Source organism: Eulemur rufifrons, chromosome 3 (genome assembly GCF_041146395.1).
Source record: "Eulemur rufifrons isolate Redbay chromosome 3, OSU_ERuf_1, whole genome shotgun sequence".
Classification (NCBI taxonomy): Eukaryota; Metazoa; Chordata; class Mammalia; order Primates; family Lemuridae; genus Eulemur; species Eulemur rufifrons.
The window spans coordinates 27228997-27249703 of NC_090985.1; the positions used below are offsets into that span (position 1 = coordinate 27228997).

General features: G+C 43.6%; 1 protein-coding gene across 50 annotated transcripts in view; it reads left to right on the forward strand.

Moving 5' to 3' along the window:
* The window catches only part of PTK2 (protein tyrosine kinase 2), a 266149-nt gene that overhangs the window by 235689 nt on the left and 9753 nt on the right, over nucleotides 1–20707 (forward strand). For 33 of the 50 annotated variants that reach the window (XM_069466821.1, XM_069466823.1, XM_069466824.1 and 30 more), the window contains 6 exons: nucleotides 1628–1759; nucleotides 10699–10761; nucleotides 15304–15343; nucleotides 15674–15780; nucleotides 19240–19248; nucleotides 20302–20457. In XM_069466821.1, coding sequence (XP_069322922.1) covers nucleotides 1628–1759; nucleotides 10699–10761; nucleotides 15304–15343; nucleotides 15674–15780; nucleotides 19240–19248; nucleotides 20302–20457 — 507 coding nt within the window. The remainder of the gene's footprint in view (nucleotides 1–1627; nucleotides 1760–10698; nucleotides 10762–15303; nucleotides 15344–15673; nucleotides 15781–19239; nucleotides 19249–20301; nucleotides 20458–20707) is intronic. The other 17 variants (XM_069466840.1, XM_069466868.1, XM_069466841.1 and 14 more) reach the window with 4 other exon arrangements.

Genomic DNA, 20707 nt, shown 5'->3' on the forward strand with positions numbered 1-20707 from the left:
GGCTTTGTGAATTTTTTGTTTTTACTAAAAGAAATACCCAAGGAGAAATGCAATAATCATTAGTCCATTTATTTGAAAGGCTGATCCCTAAGTTGAGTATAATTAGCATATGCATGAGGCCAAGGAATAAACAGAAAGTCAGAGCCTTCAGTTCTGTGGACCATGTTAATTTTTACTAAATTTTGCTGGTAAAACCAAGAACCACTGCTACAGTATTAGAAATTGTTTATTTGCCTCAAAAAGCATCTGTAGTTGTCTGCTATTTCTTGAAGTAAACATGTTTAATGGCTGTTTACTCCATAATCTCATAATATGTACCATATTTAAACCTCTGTTGTTTTTTGTTTGTTTGTTTGTTTGTTTTTGTTGAGACAGAGTCTCACTTTCTTGTCCAGGCTAGAGTGAGTGCCGTGGCGTCAGCTTAGCTCACAGCAACCTCAAACTCCTGGGCTCAAGCGATCCTCCTGTCTCAGCCTCCCAAGTAGCTGGGACTACAGGCATGCGCCACTATGCCCGGCTAATTTTTTCTATATAGATTTTTAGTTGGCCAGATAATGTCTTTCTATTTTTAGTAGAGACGGGGTCTCGCTCAGGCTGGTCTCGAACTCCTGACCTTGAGCGATCCACCCGCCTCGGCCTCCCAGAGTGCTAGGATTACAGGCGTCAGCCACCGCGCCCGGCCTTAAACCTCTGTTAATTTTACTTTCCAATTTTTGTTTTTTGAGACCGAGTCTTGCTCTGTCTCCCATCCTAGAGTGCCGTGGTGTCAGCCTAGCTCATGGCAACCTCAGACTTCTGGGCTCGAGTGATCCTCCTGCCTCAGCCTCCCAAGTAGCTGGGACTACTGACGTGCACCACCATGCCCGGCTAATTTTTTCTATTTTTAGTAGGGAATGAAGGTCTCGCTCTTGCTCAGGCTGGTCTCGAACTCCTGACCTCAAGCATTCCTCTCACTTCAGCCTCCCAGAGTGCTGGGATTATAGGTGTGAGCCACCACACCCAGGAAACTTTCCAGTTTTTTGTTTGTTTTTTTTTTATTTTTAAGAGACACATTTTCCCTCTGTCACTCAGGCTTGGAGTATAGTGGCCTGATCACAGTTCTTGCAGCCTCAAACTCCTGGGCTCAAACAACCCTCCCACTTCATCCTCCTTTGTAGTTGGGACTGCACACTTGAGCCACCATGCCTGGCTAATTTTTTATTTTTTGCAGAGACAGAGTCTTTCTGCATTGTCTAGGCAGGTCTCAAACTCCTGGGCTCAAGCACTCCTCCTGCCTCAACTTCCCAAAGTGCAGGGTTTACAGATGTGAGCCACTGTGCGGACCCCAAATTATTTCTTTTTACTATAAGTAACAATGCATTTTTTGCACATATCTTGGATTATTTCTTTAGAATAGACCCCCTACAAGTGAATCTATGAGTTAAACAATTGTATACTTTTTAAAGATGCTGGACACACATGAAACTGCAACCTCCAGAAAAGTTACTCACATAAGCGCAGTATGAGAGGCTCTATTTCCGTTGCCCTTGCTCTTGTGCTTCACTGTTTTGAAAGACTCATAAAACAAAGTAAGAGCTTTTGACTAGACTCAGAAGACTGGACATGGTGTTTTCAACCCTTCTTCCAGGACTCTGCAGCATTGGACCTACGAGGGATCGGGCAGGTGTTGCCTACCCACCTGATGGAAGAGCGGCTGATCCGACAACAACAGGAAATGGAAGAAGATCAGCGCTGGCTGGAAAAAGAAGAGAGATTTTTGGTAATTGTGTTTCAGAAAAGTTTCTTCCACTTTTTAAACCCTGTTAGACTCGACTCTATTGCAAAAGATTGTAAAATTTCATCTTTTCCAAAGCAGGAGACTTAGTTTTACATTGGTTCCTAAAACTTGCAAGAGTGGGTTATTTTCTTGATTATTTTTTAGGGATAAATTTCTAAGATTTTAGTAGTGGCATTATGGGCTCAGACATATGAGCATTTCTTTGGTTTTTGCATTTCCACGTTGTTTACACAGAAACAACTTCCACTTAAGTGTCAGCCTTCGCATAAAACGTTGCATTTCACCGCTGCAGAGTATGTAACAAGACAGCTAAGTTTTGCCTTCACGGCATTCTTGACAGATGAGCACTGGATGTGTCTGGACTTATGGATGGGAAATGTCTTCCTTCAGGCAACCCTTGTCAACAACCCCCTTCAGAAGTCCCTTGGGGACAGAGAGGAAGTGGTGGGACAGAGCAGTCTCTGTGTTATTTGACACAAAGGTCCTTTTGAACTCAGGGCCCCTGCTACCAGGCACTTCTGTGCCCTCAGCCTCAGAACGAGGGCCTGTGAGAACCCACTCCCCGTTCTCCTTGGACCCTGACTAGCTATTTCAGTCTTCCTGAAGTAGTCTGAGAAGAAATGTGGCTGAGAGGAGCCTGGGTTCACATTGTTTCTACAAAATCTGAAGGCGGTAACTTCACTGGTCCCTTGGGCTTTGATTTGATAAACATATACTGATGCCAACTTTGTGTTAAATACTAGGGTAAGGGATGAGATACCAAGGAGGGTAGGATACAACCTCTGTTTCTTAAATTGCTTCCAGTCTTATAGGCACAGAAACATTTAAATCAACCAGTAATGTTTCAGACTGATTCGGCAGCATTTATGAACATGGGAAAGTTGTAGTCACTACAGGATGTGTTGGGACTGACATCTTAGTGCACATACGGAACTTGGAAATAGGTCACACTAGCAAGGCTCAAGATGTTCAGTAGTTGTTGGGTTTTTTTCTTTTTATTGAGGTTCTTCGCGTACAGTGAACTTCACAGATCTTAAGTATACAGTTGGACGAGTTTTGATGCATACAAGCCCGTGTAACCCATACTCTGTATGTGGAACGTCTCCAGCACTCCAGATGGTTTCCAAATTATGTTCATAATCCATTTGTATATTTGGATAAACTGTCCCACAGGGATTACGCTTAGAGTTGCATTAAGTCCACATGACACCCTAAGTGGTAGGTCATCATCAGTGTGTTTCTCTTCCTGAGCGAGAAGAAGGGCATACCCAGAGTTTGTTCATGACCTCCTGGATTTCTCCCAAATAGTTGTTTTTTTGTTTTTTGTTTTTTGTTTTTTTGAGACAGTCTTGCTCTGTTGCCCAGGCTAGGGTGCAGTGGCATCATCGTAGCTCACTGCAACCTCCAGCTCCCGGCTCAAGCAATCCTCCTGCCTCAGCCTTAAGTGAGAATGATTTATGTATTGTCACTGTTGGTTTCAAGGTCAAAACAATACTGGTTTAAGATGAGTTGACCCCTGTCTTTGATTTAGATATTTGCCTTCTGGTCATCCTTATTTGGCTGTTTTATCAGCACATCAAAGTCAGCATGTCCAAAACTGAATTTGTAATGTTCTATACCAAACTTGACTTTGCTTTTGTGATTTCTATGCCTTTTTACCAGCCCCGCCCCCCCAAGGTAGAACCTGAAAGTCCTTTCTGTACTCATTGCAAAGTCACCACATCCTATTAGTTCTAATCCTTAAGTATCTTTTGAATCTCTCTTCTGTTGTCCCTCTTACGGTCCATGTGCAGCCACGTGCACATCTTGCCTGGACCATATCAGCATTTCTCAGCTGTGCCTTCCACACATGTTTATCGAACACCTCTTACATACCAGCCCTGTGCTGGGCTCCAAAGCCACAAGAGTGAATAAGACAGGTGCAGTTCCCGCTCTCATGGAGCTTTTATGTTCTAGTTGAGGAGAGAAGGGTGAAAAGGCTTAAAAAGCGAGTCATCAGTCAGAACTGCTATGACGAAAACAGTGGGCAGAAGGGGAGCGGAAGTAGTCTGAAAAAGAATCTCTAAGATGTAAACAAGTAGAAAGCATGAGAAAAGAGAAAGAAGTACATTCCAGCCCAAGGGAAGCAGTAAGTTCCGAGGCCCTACTGCAGCAGGGAACTTGGCCAGCATGGCTAGAGGCTGAGGCAGGAGAGGGAGGGAGACCTGGATTTTATTCTTAATGCAGTAGGAAACCATCAGAAGCTTTCTAAGCAGTGGTGATAGCCACTTGCTCTTTTAAGAATGTTACATCCCTTTCAGTTGGGAAGATGTCCTAAGAGAGGCAGGAGGAAGATTGGGGAGCTGTGGGGAGGACACTGCCATGGGGCAGTGAGACCTATGAAGCAGTCAAGGCTTGGGAGGCACTTCGCCCTCAAGTGACCAAGTAGGTAGGTCGTGACTCCACTGAGGGAGACCATGAGAGGGGAGGAGAGTTTGGAGTTGGGGGCAGGCAACCATGAGTGTTCCACTTGAGGCTTTTTAAGTTGGGGTCTCAAATATGTCCCCTTGAAGCTATGTTTCATGCCACAGCCATGCAATAGTTCTGAATGTCCCCCTCTGACTTAAAATCCACCGGTGGCTGTCACAGGATGATGCCCATCTCTAGTCAGCCCTGTGAGCTGACTCCTCATTCTTCCCTGGAGTCAGCTCCTGACTGGGCCCCTCTCTCAGTGCTCCAGGCTGGCCCACATCTCCTGCCTGTTTGGCCTCTGCTTAGAATAAGCTTCCCTGCTTCACCTGTCTACTCCCACTCATGCTTTTTGGCCTCAGCCTAAATCTCATTTTCTTCTAGAAGCCCATGCTTATACTCTGCCTCACCCACAGAGTCTCAAGTAGGCACTCTTTGGGTGTGTTTCTGTAGCACTAATAATTCACTTTTGCTGTGTTATGGGGGAATAGTCAATTTCTACTGTAGAAAACTAGAAAACAAATAGAATGTGTTAGGTATAGATTATGAGTAACTGTTTAGCTTGTGAGACATAGAATTCATAAGATACATTAAACACAAAAAGTAAGGTATAAAGGATAAACAAACAACAGTGTTACTTAGAGACCAGGGCTTCTCTGCCTTGGCACTACTGACATTTTATCCAGGTATTTCTTGTTCTAGGGGATTGTCCTGAGTAGTTGGGACCATAGGTGCACACCACCATGCCTGGCTGAGTTTTCTATTTTTAGTAGAGATGGGGTCTCACTCTTGCTCAGGCTCGTCTCGAACTCCTGACCTTAAGCGATCCTCCCACCTCAGCCTCCCTGAGTGCTAGAATTACAGGCATGAGCCACCGCGCCTGGCCGACAAGTACCTTTCTTAATGCTTATAAGACAGTGTTGTGTTTTTCTGTTTGTTTGTTCCCTCTACCAGGATGAAAGCCCCACAAGGCAGGGACCACAGACTCTATCTTTCCCATTCTTCATTCAGCCTCTAGTGCCTAGCATATAGAAAGCTCTTAGTATCGAATGAATGAATGAAAGTGTTGCTTAACCTCATGCCTTTTCATTATAGTGCTGTGTCTGCCTGGAGTGCTCCCCCGCTAGCTCTCCATCCCCGTGGAATCTGCCTGAAGAATGCCTTTTCATCTTGTGAAGACCCCTTTGTGTTACCTCAAAGATAATACACCTTTCCGTACAATAGGATTTCTCAAACTGCTGGGCATTGTTGACATTTGGGGCTGGGTAGTTGTCTGTTGCAGGAAACTGTCCTGTGAATAGTAGGGGTGTTTAGCAACATCCCTGGCCTCTTCACTAGATGCCAGGAGCACCTCATAAAGTAGCAAGCATGATGCTCGAGCACACTTTGTTTACTACAGCGTGCAGTCCTTCGTTCTCACTCACCTCTTTCTCTGCTAAAATGTGAGCTCCTTGAGGGCAGGAGCTGTGCCTTAACTGTCTGTGTCTTGCTTTTTCTTCCTTGTGCTTCTCACTCTATGACAGCGTCTCACTTGTTTTCCTATCTCCACTAGTGTAAGAATCACAAAGACAGGAACGTTGTCTGTTCAGCATTTTCCCCTCAGCTCTCGTACACTGCTCAGCATTAACATGGCTCAATCAGCATTTGTTGACTGCACTACCACACAATGTCTGTTATTACGCATCTAAATCTTTGTTTGATGAAAAAATAAAAATAAGTGTTGTATGAATCCTGAGAAAGTAGATATTGTAATTATTTTACAAATGAATAAATTAAAATAAATTTTAATGTGCAGAAAAATCACTGGAAACTTGTTATAAAACCCAGAGAACTGCAGTAGGTCTGGAGGGGCTGATGACTTACAGTGATAACAGGTACCCTTGTTGATTTTTGAGGCATGTGGTCCCAAAATCACTCTCTAATCTTAGGCTTGGGGATACTCTTGAAGGTTTGAAGCAGGTGTTGTCTTAGTGCATAGCTGACTGATGGGTCAGAGCGCAAGAGGGAAATGCAGAGATCCATAATGGAGGGCCTGAGCTGGGGGTGGGGGGAGGGGATGAGAGAGGACAGACTTACAAGGGACAAGAGTTGGTATAGGAAATCAAGAGGAAGGAGGAATCTGGGATAGGAAACCTAGTATTGGGGTCACCAAAAGTAACATTGTGCCACCAAGTGAGAAAATTCAGAATGAGAGGTTCATTTCCGGGAAACATGATGACTTCAGGTTTGGACCTGTGGAATACACAAATAGGGTTGTGGAGGAAGCAGCTGGATGCAAGGAACAGAGCCCAGGGTGGAGGTCTGGGCTGGAGATTTAGATTTTCAGACATAAAGCTTGATGCGCCTGCCGGGAGTACAGATAAGAAACCTGGTGATAAGGGTGTAGCGTGAGAAAGTGCCCTGGGCTGTCCCTCAGTTGCATGGTGGTGCACTTGAATTTAGAAGCTCTCGTGGTGCCGCGGGGTGGTGGCAGCTATGCCTCTGGGTATATGCTCATGTGTTTCACTATCCTCCATTTGAAGAGACTCTAATAATGGTAATTACATCCAGTTACAGTCCTTTTTATGCTGTGTATTTTTAAAGATTTTTGTTTGTTTCTGTGATATCTGCTACTTACAAGCAGTTTGTTTCTGTGCCTTGGCTTCTGATGTGTCTCCTTGTAGCCACCAAGCCAGGCCACCTGCTTTTGGATACATCAGGTCATTTTCAAAGCTGTATGTCAGGAGGCTGTCTGTCCTCGTCTCTTTTTTAATTGACGTGCACACAGTTGAAGTCTGCAGCTCAGTGAATCTTTACATTTGTATATATTCCAGTAACCACAGGTCAGATCAATCTGTAGAACATCTCCATCAGCTCAGAGGTAGACATGTGTCTTAGGCTGGCTTCCCCGAAACAGACCCCGAGATGTGCAGGCAACAGATTTATTAGGAAGAGTGAGAGAAGCAGAGCTGGTCCTTTATAGCCACCCTACCAGTGTCTGGATGCCCCCAAGAAGGTAACATAACCTTGGAGAAGTGGAGAGGGACCCAGCTAGGAGTCATTGGAAACCCACCCTCAAGACTGAGTGCCTGGCCCGGCGCGGTGGCTCACGCCTGTAATCCTAGCACTCTGGGAGGCCGAGGCGGGAGAATTGCTCGAGGTCAGGAGTTCAAGACCAGCCTGAGCAAGAGCGAGACCCTGTCTCTACTAAAAATAGAAAGCAATATATGGACAACTAAAAATATATACAGAAAAAATTGGCCGGGCATGGTGGCGCATGCCTGTAGTCCCAGCTACTCGGGAGGCTGAGGCAGGAGGATTGCTTGAGCCCAGGAGTTTGAGGTTGCTGTGAGCTAGGGTAACACCACGGCACTCTAGCCCAGGCAACAGAGTGAGACTCAGTCTTTTTTTTTTTTTTTTTTTTTTTTGAGACAAAGTGCCTGCCCACCTGAGGGAGCTGTAAGAGTGCCCCTGAGCACCCCTGCTCTGCTCCCCGCCAGACCCCCCGTGTCCCACACTCAAGCCCAGGTGAGGCCTCTCCCCTCTCAGGGGCCTGCCCAATGCTTGATTCTTCGGCCTGTGCGGTACTCAGCACCCATCATGTTTGCTGGGGATGACAACTTGCAAGTGGCAGTAATAGACTAGTTTGAAAGCTATTCTAAAGTTCTGATGGGGGAAGGGTCATAGTTTTATAGCAGAGAAAAGCTGCCCCAGTTGACACACAGATAACAAAATGCAGAAAACACCCTGGCCTTTCTTTCTTTCCTTATTCTTTGTAAATCTCTGAGTCACTGACAGTGAGACCCAGTGGCTGCCTCTGCCTGTTTCCAGTGGGGTTTCTGCCAGGCAGGTTGCTAAACACACTTAACTGGGAAGTGACCTCAAACAAGTAACGTATCCTCATGGATTCGTTTCCACATTTGAAAAATGGCAAGAATTACAGTCCTGTTCCTCACAAGGCAGCCGCAAGGATTAAGTGACGATGCGTGCATTAAGGATGCTTGCCCAGCTGTAAAGTGCTAAGCAAATGGCTGCTGCTGTCACTGGTCCCTCATACTTACCACCTCTGTAAAGTGCTCTGTGCTGTGAGTGTTGCCATTGGGCTCGCTGAGTGGTGAGAGCTCCCATATGTCTGGGGCCACCTCAGGGTCCAGCTACAGAGAACAGGTGTGCCAGTCACACTCTGGGGTCCCCTTTGAGGGCCCTCAACTGAGATTTGGGTCCAGGTAGCCTTTCTGTCTATTCATGTCTGTCCTGCCTGTCAGAGAAGTTTCTTCTCTGAGGTCGGAAACTGCCTACTTTGAATTTTCCCGCCCAGCCCCTGCTGTTGATGTCTCCTGGGATAGTCCTTTCTGCAGCAGTCGCCACCTGCATGCCTCTGGGTTTGGCTTCACCTGTGTGGCACTGGATTTATATATTACTAATTATTATATATTACATTTGCAGGAAGAATTCTTTATTTAAATTATTGTTTCCTGATATTTTAGTGCATATGAACATGGTACAGTGTTTTATCCTTTAGAGGTTTTTTTTTTTTTTCAGGTTATGCTTTTCAGAGTTCAGAAATATTTATACAAAATTTTCTGGTTTGCTTAAGGACAGAGTTCTGTCATACTTTGTAGAAGTCTGCTTTCTTAACATGCATTGAGGATTTAGGTAATTTTCTACCTTTATTTACCTGATTTTTCCATTAAGGGGAAGATTTTTTTAACATAATAACTTGGAAATTAATGAATTCAACAATAGCTTATTGAGTGTGTGCCAGCAGGAACTGTGCCATGCACTAAGGTTACAGGGGCTGGTACACGTTATGTGTTTTGTAAATTCTGATGAATTAACAGATAACAGGTAAGATGTGACTTTTTGCCCTCCACTTACTCTCTGCTGCCACTCTCAGGGCTGTCCATTCTTTTTCAGGGTGCCTCTGATTATTAGAAACTTCTTCCATAAGTGAGCTAAAATCTGCCCAGTATTCAAGGGCAACACACAGGTTTCACGCTTTCCCGCATGACAACCCTGAGGATCATTAACAGCTATCACCCGGAACCCTCTCTTTGTGACTAACCATCAGTAACTCCTTCACCCATTTCCTTGTATTACCTGGTCTCAGACCTGAGCATTCATTGAGAGCCCACTACATTCCAGGCACTGTGCTACACTTAGAGGAAAAGAAAGGGGAGAGGGGGGAAGTAGGCAAAGGACAGTGCAGGGCGTCTGTCCTAGAAAGGAGTTCATCTCTGAGCCATCAAAGGATCACTCTGATCTTAATGGTGGATGTGTCCTTTGCCAACTTCCCACAACAATTTGGCGCCCACAACTGACCCTGTGCCCACAAGGGCTCTAATGGATGGAAGGAAATTTGAGGCCTTCAGGGCCCCAATGAAGAATTTGGACTTGATCAGTATAGGCCATGGAGGAACAGTCAAGATGTGATGTAATGAAAACGGTGCTTTAATTAGAGGTGGTCAAGGGCAGAAGTAGAGAGACTGGCTAGAAAGCTGATACTGTGAGAGGATTTGGTCTACACCAGTGGAACTGGGAAAGAAGAGATGAAGCTCATTTCCTCATTACCCACCCAACAAGTGCTGATGGATTATGACAAGGGCCAGCCCCTTGTCAGGTACAGAAAATAGGAGATACAAAGACAAATCAGACATCAGGATGTTCCTTGTCTGATGAGGGAAGTAATTACTGCATGATATATGCCGACATGGGCATAGACTAAGTGACCAATTCTGCTTGAAGAGGAGGAGGGAACCGTGCTGCAGAGAAGGCGTATACGGCTGGGTCTTGAAGAGAGCAGCAGAGTTTTCCAGGCCGAAGTGTGTGGCCATTGTGCATGGGCAAAGGGGAGTCAGTGTGGCTGGCTGAAGGCTCCACGAAAGCCAGTACTGTGGGAGCATAGGGTTGTTTTCATAAGTAAAAACCCTTCCACCCGGCTCCTTCACCATATAGCCATGTAACCTACTTTGTTTATTCTAATATTAGTGAAGTTTGTGTACTCTTATTTACATTAAATCCAGATATTTCTGTTTGGTTTCTGTGTTCTAGATGCATTATGGAAAAAAAAAATCTGGTAATAGGACCCATTTGGTGCTTTGACAAGACAGCCAAATCCATATAATCCCTTATTCTGCCAGGCATCAGAAAGCAGTGCCTAGTGTTTTTATCCTGGGGTGAGGTTCTCTCGCTGAAGAAGAAAGCCCACTGTGCTGCGCTGAAGAGAGGTGAAGTGCAAGTTTTCCCGCACAGTGTGGGGCCGTGGTGCAAGTGCTAGCCTGTGCCAAGTGTGTGGACAGAAGTAAACTGGGCCTTTCCCAAGGCAGCTGACCTTCATTCATCATCACTGGGTTTTGAGAATTTTTTGAAGTTGGGGAACTTTCAGCTCTTCTTATTCAGAGGACAATTGTGTTACCAAAGGAAGGAATTTAATACAGAATCTGTCAGTAATTTTCAAATCAAAAACTGTTTTGGTTTTGTTTTAATTTCTTTAGAAACCTGACGTGCGGCTCTCTCGAGGCAGCATCGACAGGGAGGATGGAAGTCTTCAGGGTCCGGTAAGCAACGGCCTGAATTTTCACCAGGATTTGATTTCAAATTCTCATGTGCGTGGACCATCATGTTGATGTCATAAGATACCCACGCTTACCAGTATTTGTCATATGGTACACAATAGTCTGTAAATTGAACATTTTAACTAAGATTAAAATTATTAATATACAGGATGTACAGCCCAGAATTCTTATTCAGATACAGAAGTCTGTTGTCCCATTACTGATACAGGCTTTTTAGTAGTAAGCCCAATTCTCTGTGACCTAAAGAAATATGTACATATATTAAGTGTTGTACACACAAGTTGTCATTTGCTAAATTTTTACGCTCTTATTGCATAGTTATAAAGTTTCCACAGTCACATAAAACTTATTCAAGGAAGATTTTTGTCTTCTGGCTGTTATGGGGAGAAATGCCTGAAATTCTCTTGAAAGAGCTAGCTTATGATTATTCCAAATGTTAGAAATATTCCCTGGTGTTTGAAGGAAAGTAATTTAAATTGTTTTGTTAGAATTTCCACCATCAGATGTCTGTTTAAAATAAATGCAAATTTCTTTAAACACTTACTGTGCCTGTCAGGTAGAGATAAAGTTCTATTCCAATAAGGGTGAGACCACTGAGTTGACATCTGGTCACACATACATGCATACAACTGTCAACATTTATCTCAAAACCTTTTAAACATTTTTCTGTATAAAATAGCACAGAATTTTGATATAAAAGTATACTAAACGTCTTCTAGATCTTTCCATAACAAATCTCTTTGAATGGAATGCAGCACCAACCTTAATCACAATTTTATGTTCTCATGAGACTGTGTCATCACCCAGCTCCAAGATGCGTATTATGGAATGGCCCTACCAGGAATTTTTCCCAATCTGCACTATAAAATTACATCTGCCCCAAGATCTTGCACCTAGAAGGTTTCCCAGTTGGCATCATGTGAAGGTTGGGCATTTCCCATTAGAGCTGGCTCAGTGGATTGTAGATAGTGTGTATCAGACGTTCTTCAGTTCAGAAGCAAGAAGGTCACATTATCGGCCCTTTAACATCTCACTGAGATTCCTTATGTTGAAAAGACTAATGTTTAACAAATATTCAGTCCTAAATTGTTGAGAAGGGGCAAAAATCAGCATGAAAATAAATTCCATTCAAGAGACTAGCTATTTAGAACATTGCTAATGGGAAATTTGTTAGCTAAGGAAAATTGTGTTCCAGTATGTGGCACATACAAAGCACTCAGAAAATATGTAGAGTAAATTAATTAATTTAAACCTGGATAGAAGGATTATTCAGAAATGCTTTATTTTTTTATTTTATTTTATTTTTTTTTTGAGACAGAGTCTCACTCTGTTGCCCAGGCTAGAGTGAGTGCCGTGGCATCAGCCTAGCTCACAGCAACCTCAAACTCCTGAGCTCAAGCGATCCTCCTGTCTCAGCCTCCCGAGTAGCTGGGACTACAGGCATGCACCACCATGCCCGGCTAATTTTTTTTCTATATATATTTTTAGCTGTCCATATAATTTCTTTCTATTTTTAGTAGAGATGGGGTCTCGCTCTTGCTCAGGCTGGTCTCGAACTCCTGAGCTCAAACGATCCGCCCACCTCGGCCTCCCAGAGTGCTAGGATTACAGGCGTGAGCCACCGCGCCCGGCCCAGAAATGCTTTATTAATAAGAACTCGTAAGACAATCAGATGAAATGTGGTGACCCCACCTGTGATCTCCCAGTCTGCTGCATGCCAGGCCTAGGCAATAGAAAGAGTATAGTACTGACTGAGGACCTGCTTAGTTCTTCAAGGTGCTATACTGAGTACTCGCATCAGTCCTGACAAATCAGGCACTGTTGTCATCTAGGTTTCACAAATAAGTAGACTGGGGCTCAAAGAAAACTTGCCCAGAGTTCCCTGTCACCGAGCCAGAGGTCAGATGGTGCGTTTATGCACATGTGGCCAAACGCATGTGGCCGGCTGGACTCAGCAGGCCTCCCTCATTTCTTTCCTGGAGACTATTAACATACCATGACTGTTTCTGGATTTTTTTTCTCTTTTGTTCTTTCCTAAAGGTAACAATTTAGTTTTGGCCCATTTGTTGAAACACTCCAGCTTTTAACACTTTTGAAAATATGCCACAGTTTCAAGGAGAACCTTTTGGCTAGAAAACAATGTAGATTATAAATGGATGTGAAGTAGTTAGCAAATATTAATAACAGGCTAGTAGAAAATTGATTCCATCAGTGTGCATAAAAAGTAAAAACCTATTTGGACTTTAATATACAAGTTGACAGCATGTTCACTTTGTGGCAACCCGGTTTTAGGTAAGCGTAATTAGCCTCAGTTTACCAAGGCACCAAGCAGGTCCATGACTCTGCCAGGGCCCACAGCTGGATACGCGCAAAACTGTGAGCACAGCCTGGCTCCACTCATCCTGTCAGACTTCTGAAGCAAGGGCTTTCCTTTTCTGTGCCTGCCATTCGAGAGCAGAACCTGCATAACTGTATTGTACGTGCACACACATTTTCTAGATTATTCCAGAATGGTCGAATAGGATCTTCTAGTTAATTGAACTTTCTTCTTACCTAAGTATCAACCAGAAAGTTCGTTGTATTTTAAACCTTTATTAAATGTGTGTGGGATTTACTGCCTGAATCAATGAGCATAGTACAGGCAACAGACTGTCAATTTTTAAGTCCTGGCCATGCTTTCACCAGTCTCTGCCTTCACTCATCCTCTCTAGCTACACTAGCTGCCTCACTGTCACCCAGACACTTGGTTTTTCCCTGCTTGGGGCTCCCTCCCTGGCCACTCTTCTCCCAGATTGCTGCAGGGCTTCTCTTACCTCAGGTCTGTGCTCAAAGATCACTTTCTCAAAAGGCTTGAACTTCCTGCTTAAAACTACAGCTCCTCCCCTCTCACCCCAAGGGATCTCCTGACACCTCCTTTTTTTGTTGGAGACAGCACAGCGTGTACTGTAATATATGTTTATTATTTGTCTGTATCCACTACACTGTTAGCTCCACAAGGGTAGGATCTTTGTTGTATACCTAGAACAGTGCCTAGAACAAAGCAGCTGTTCAATAATTATTTGTTGAATAAATGAATGATACGAAAATGATATGTTAAACAGAAAGCACTGCACAATAAGTAGTAAGTTGCTAAGGAATCGTTCTTCACACCTTCAAGCTCTGAGGGTTTTGCAGGTCTTTAAAGTCAAAGGTGTTAAATGGCACATTGAAAACAACTGGATTCTGGGGAGAGGAGCAATTTTAATTGTGTGTGCTCTTTCATGGCCCTTGTAGTCTAAAGAAGTGGATCTTTTTTCAATAGAAAATAAAAGCACCTGAAATTATATGTATTAGCCACTTCATTATTTTTAAATAAGCAAGAAAAATCTTTTCAGAAGTATTATATAGTTCTAAAAAGATTTTTTCCCATGTAGTTAGCCACAGAGAGTTGTGGGGTTTGTATTTGTTTTTGTTTTTGAGACATAGTCTCACTCTGCTGCCCAGGCTGGAGTACAGTGGTGCAATCATAGCTCACTGCACCCTCAAACTCCTGGCCTGAAATGATCCTCCTGCCTCAGCCTCACAAAGTACTAGGATTATAGATGTGAGCCACTGTGCCTGGCCAGAAAGATTATTTTAAATGTAATTTCAGGCATGATCAACCTGAAGTAGGACTGGGCTTAATTAAGTGGAAATGTCTCTTTTTCTGTCCTTGGGGCAGAAATTCTAAGCTGTAGTTTGGCTTCTCTAGCTTGGCCTGAAACTGATGAAGGTGTAACACCAGGTCCTGATACACACAGTGCTTCAGGACATTGACAACATAGGCCCATGGGATATCTACATGCCTGGTGCTACCAAGCCCCTTCCCGTCATCATTGTTCTGGTTGTAGCCCTTATTGTGATAAGCATGGTTGGGAACCTGGGAGGGAATGTCCTGACCCCTGGGAGGGCCTGGGATTTGAAACCTTTAGAGCTAAATTAGAGACATCTGTGTAAGAACTTTTTCTTTTTCTTTTTTTTTTTAAATAGGTTCTTGCTCTGTCACCCAGGCTGGAGTGCAGTGGTGTGATCATAGCTCACTGCAGCCTTGAACTCCTGGGCTCAAGTGATCCTCCTGCCTCTGCCTCCCAAGTAGCTGGGATTACAGTCACATGCCACCACACCCGGCAATTTTTAAATTTTTTGTAGAGACGGAGTCTCGCTATGTTGACCACGCTGGTATCAAAACTCTTGGCCTCCCGTAGTGCTGGAATTACAGGCATGAGGCACTGTGCCTGGCCCAAGAACATTCTAAATTGGTTGTGACCACCTCCGTTTGTGTTCCCAAAGTATCCCATGCTTGCTTCTATCACAGCCCTTTCTACGCATCCTGTTGGCATCATTTGCTAATTTGCCTGGTCCTTTAAGGCAGGACCCTGCCTTGTTCATCTTGATACTGCAGTATCTAGCCCAGAGGTTCAAGGGGGTGAATGGACAGGGTGGAGAGGCGGGTCATTACCCCATTGTACACACCAGTGCATTGACTGAGCTTTTCTTTTCCCACAGACTGGAAACCAACACATATATCAGCCTGTGGGTAAACCAGGTAAATGAAGAGATGAATTGTGTGTCAAGAAGTTTGTACAATTTGGTCGGAGCAGGTTTTGAATGTATGTAATATCATAGCTTTGGAATGCCTTCACGATTATTTAACAATTTTCCCTCTGTAGACCACAGCAAGTATGAAGTTTACCACATTCAGCTCATGGCGGGAATATTGGGAAAAAGAATTTATTGCTGTAATGCATCAGAAATGCCTCCTTAGAGTGCAAAATTAGTGTCTTTTGTGAGAATACCAGTAGGCATTTGTTTGGGAGTGGTTTCCTTTCTCTTTGTTAACACACATTACTTAACGGGAATCATTCCATTTTACCAGATCCTGTAGCTCCACCAAAGAAACCGCCTCGCCCTGGAGCCCCCGGTCACCTGGGCAGCCTTGCCAGCCTCAGCAGCCCTGGGGACAGTTACAACGAGGGCGTCAAGGTGGGCATCTGAGCCTGGGCAGCACATACTGCTCGCAGGGCTTGTGAGTCCCTTAGTTCTCAGTTAATGATGTTTGTGTCTTAGAGTGGAGACCAGGTTGAAAACAGGGATGAGGCAGAGTGGAACTGCAGTGGGATCCAGGAGTTGATGAGCCTGGTTCTGAACCCCTCTGAGAGTCAGGGAAAAGCTTAATGCAAACATTTTCTTTCCCGTTTTTCTCTCAGTGTGATAGATTTTAGAAACTCAGTCAGATCCTAATATTCTGCCTACATCTTCCTCTAATCAGACAGAATGTTTCTTGGGAATAAAATCCTGAGATTGCTTCTGGTTTTAAAAATTAATTAAACCAGGATGGCTGGGGTAAATGAGGACCTTCTCTAGGCTCACTGGCTCCAAGTTTATAAGTGTGGCTTCATGGAAAGTTTCATTATTTTCCATCTAGGGTCAGAATTGCATTTGTAAAAGCAACACGTACTAAGTAGAGTCATTCTCAGACCCAGGGGAGTGTTTGTCTCAAGCACAAACCACCACAGGTTTCTCCTTGGTTTGGGGTGCCTCTTCCGTCACTGCCTGCCCCTAAGGGGTGTGCATCTGGGGCTGTCAGTGTCTGACTTTCTTGGGTCCCCACTCACCCACCCCACCCCCAGAGTGATGGAGTCACTAGAGCAGCTTAGGAGCACCTTCGTCGCTGGGAGAAGTAAGGAAAGGAGATGCTCGTCTACCAGCCTGGCTCATTTAAGGAGATATGAGATCTTTTTACTTTCCACTAGAGATAACAATTTACCTCTCAAAATATATCTTATTTCTCAATACTGATATACCCTTTTTTCCCCACATTTTAATACCTATAAAATTGGGATAGTGTATGGGCTTAATTGGCAGTTTTTTTGTTTGTTTGTTTGTTTGTTTTGTCTCAGTGGTACATTTAAAAATGGTGCATCTTAAAATCTGAAAAAATATGGTATCAGGTTAAGGTAAACTTTGTTTTACCAGTAACCACCCTTTATTGAATGCCTTCCCTGTGCCAAGTGCTATGACAGACCTTTTTCATGTTTTATATTCTCACATCAACCTCACAAGATTGGTGGTGGTATCACTTTTCATATGAGATGAAGATTCACAGAGGTTAAGCAGCTTGTTCAAGGTTACATAGCCTTCATGTAGCTGAGCCAGCATTTAGCCATAGGCCTGGCTGACTGTACACTTGACTTGTGTGCTTCTACTCAGAGGTTTTCACTTCCAAAGCCAACTCTGGCTGATTCTTGGTTAGAAGTAAATATACTGTTGGCCCTTCAGAGGAGTCAGAGTCAGTCATAGGAAAGAGAAAATATCATCTCTAGGCCCAGGGTGATAGTCACCCTGTAACTCAGAGTACAGAGGTTTGCCAGTGTCATTCTGGAGATGATCAGAGAGTGAATGGGCCGGCACTGGCATGGACTAGCCTGCTCCCTGTGGGACATAGTGCAAGTACAACTGGGCCAGAGATGCTCTGGGCACAGAGGTACATGCCTCTAGTCCCAGCTACTCAGGATGCTAAGGCAGGAGGATTGCTTGAACCCAGGAGTTCAAGTCTAGCCTGGACAACATAGCAAGACCCCATCTCTTATCTTAAAAAAAGGGGGGGGGAATTAGATTAATGAACTTTTTTTATTTTCATAAGCCATAAGAGCAAACTTTCAAAATGGCTTTTATTATCTGTTTGGTAGCATTTACTGAATCCAGCCTAAAAGGACAATACTGTTTCAATACCGAAATACTTACATTTAACTAGGTATAACTAAAATAGTTCATCCAAATAAGATTTAGTCAGAAATAAGTCTCAGTTTCTCCTTGGTAGCTTCACGTTTTGGTTCTTAATTTTCTTAGTCTTTAAGCATTAACTTTTAAGTGGTTGGAATTGGCTCTGCCTATGGAGAGTGGTGTTTTTATCATTAACTCCCTGCCAAGGAATTTCCAAGTTGTCAAGCTCCAGAAAGTAGGAAACCAATAGGATGTCTCTTCAAACTGAGATTTTACTTCTGGAATGTCAGTGTGAATGATCCCTAGAAACATCATGACAGTTCTCTTCTATGATAAGAATTGGGCAAAGGGTAAAAGTACAAAAACTTTAAACAGGTTAAAATAAACCTCCCTCCACCTCCCTAGAATTACAGAATTGTTATATTTTTTCTTGATGGAACTCACCCTGTGGCACCCTCCTCAGAAAGCCCCGTGCCTTTTTGTGTCAATGTAGTTTGAACTGGCACATCCTGCGAAGTTAAACAGAAGACCGCACGTATTCTTTGGGGAACCTAGCATACATAAAGAAAAGCATGGTATAAAATGATAATTAAATAATTAAATTGCATTGTCTACGGGGGAGGGGGAGCAGCCTGAATATCAGGAAGGGAATGGTTGAGCACTTTATCATACAGTCATGTGTCACTTAACAATGGGGATACATCATGAGAAATGCATCATCAGAGGGTATCATCATCGTGTCAATAGCAGAGTGAACATACACAAACCTAGATGGTACAGCCTACTGCAGACTTAGGCTAATATGGTATAGCCTATTGTTCCCAGGCTACAAACGTGTACAGTGTGTTGTTCTGCTGAATACTGTAGGCTACTTGGTTTTATTTTTTTAAAAAGCTCCTAATGTTTTTAAATGCAGCCCCAATATCAGAAATTGTTATTGTAGTGAAAATGTCCATTGTAAATTTAACAAATATAATAATTGGGATGATAGCAAATGCACTAATTAAATGATTAACAAAACCTTCCAAATAACATAGATTATTCAAAATGTTACTATGGTCTAAAATGTAAAATCCCAATTAACCTCAAATGCTGTGTAGCATAAAATTAAATTCTTATCACTAGAAAAGCAAAAAATTTCAATAAAGAATGAAGCCGTGAAAAAAAAAAATAATGAAGTAGAAGCAGTGCCAAGCCAGGAATCTTTATTATGGCAGGAAGGCTAGATGACAAAGCAGGCTTCCAAGGATGTTGAGGGGGGTCAGGGCATGGGAATTGAGGGTTGTGCAGTTTCTCCTGAATCTCAGAATTCAGATGGACAGTTTTTAGTAATTAAAAACATACATCCTTGGTTGACAATGTCTGGCTGAAAAAAAAAAAAAAACACATACATCCTCCTCTTTTCTCTTTGAAGAGCCCTAACTCTGTTGATCTTGCACTGCTGCCGGACTTGCACGGTTCCTCTCAGGCTTTGCATGTTGCTCTCCCCGTGTGTCGTGTGAGAGCCAGCATGGTGCATGGCAAGCCTCCACTGTGCGTGCTGGACACGGAGCTGGGGAGCTGAGAAGCAGGGGGGCAGGCTTGGAAACTAGCTCCTTTTTGTTCTGCTCATGTGTTTTTATGGGGGTTTTGTCTGACGCCTTTATTAATATTGTTTTTCTTTTTTCCCTTTCTCTGATAAATTCCTTTAACTTTTCCTCACCTTCCGTTCGACAATAGCCGTGGAGGGTAAGCACATTGTGTCTCTGTGTGTCTGTCCAGCTCTCTCTATCACACCAGCTCTCTGCATGTGACTCTGGACCAGAAAGCAGGAGGCCCAATGGGAGGGCACATCTGCTTGGTTCATGGTCTCTCATGATTGACAGATGCCAAAAACAGCATTTCTATTTACCAAAAGATAAGACATAATCATCTTCACAATGATTGTATCATTCTTGTCCTTTTCTCATACCCATTTGAATTTTTAAATGCTGCTGAAGATTTCCCAAAGGCCCTCATTCCACCATTAGTTCTCAGGTTGTCTTGGGTAACATTTATTGCTGTCCCCTCTGTGCCCAGGACTTGGGTGTGCATTTTTACAGCTGTGGCTTCATCTCCCCTCATCACCGTTGCCCGGGTGAGGGCACTGAGGTTTGTGGGTGTAGGCCCAGGTGCAGTCAGCGCAGAGCTGGCTGAAGCCAGTTCCGGCAGGGAGGCTTCTGGCAACACCACCGCTGCTTTGACTTCAGTCAAGCTCTGCAAGCAGACGCTGTCTGCCAGCGTTTTGTAATCATAAAGCGATGGCACATTTCCGTTAGGTGGTTTGAGGGCAGCTAAGCCTGAGCCATACAGTTTTTCTGCAGAATTCAAGCTAAGTGGAAATTTTTAGTCTTAGAATGTTTGACTCTTTAGCCAAGTAAGTAACTTTCTCTAAAATTCACTAAGTCCTCAGAGATATAAAGTATATCGATTATTTCTCTTGTGGTGAATAATTTGGGGGTGAGGGGACGTTGAATCACTTCTTTGAAAGAATCTGGGATTTTTAGTGTAGTGTGTATGATTCCATATTATTTCCTTTAACTGAGCTCAAAGTGAGAAAAAAATTATTGCCTCACTTAATTGTCACTCAGAGGAATTACTATCATCCTCAAACTGAACTGTATCCCATACAAATAAAAAAAACCCAATTATCTTATGCAATCTACTTTGATCTCTTTTAAAGACCAAGCTCTCTAAGTTAATTGTGATGATATCATGCCATCTACTGGAAAGTAGGAAAATGACCAGCTTCTGTATTGTCAGCTGCAGCCCCAGGAAATCAGCCCCCCTCCTACTGCCAACCTGGACAGGTCCAATGACAAGGTGTATGAGAATGTGACGGGCCTGGTGAAAGCTGTCATCGAGATGTCCAGTAAAATCCAGCCGGCCCCGCCAGAGGAATATGTTCCCATGGTGAAGGTAAAACAGTCACGTTGTGTACCAGCAGAAATGTTAATCCCTGTGGAAGATGTGGTACCAGTTGATAGGTGTCTCCAGGTGCCCCCCAAAGTCAGACCTGATGGTTTAGAAGGTCTGTCTGAAGACACCATACAGTGGCAGTGTTAACAAGAACCACGATCATTATGAATTGCTATTCCTGTCTTGTTTTCTCCTGTCAATAAACACTAGGAAATGAATGTCTTGAAGCAATGCAGTCTTTTAATAATTA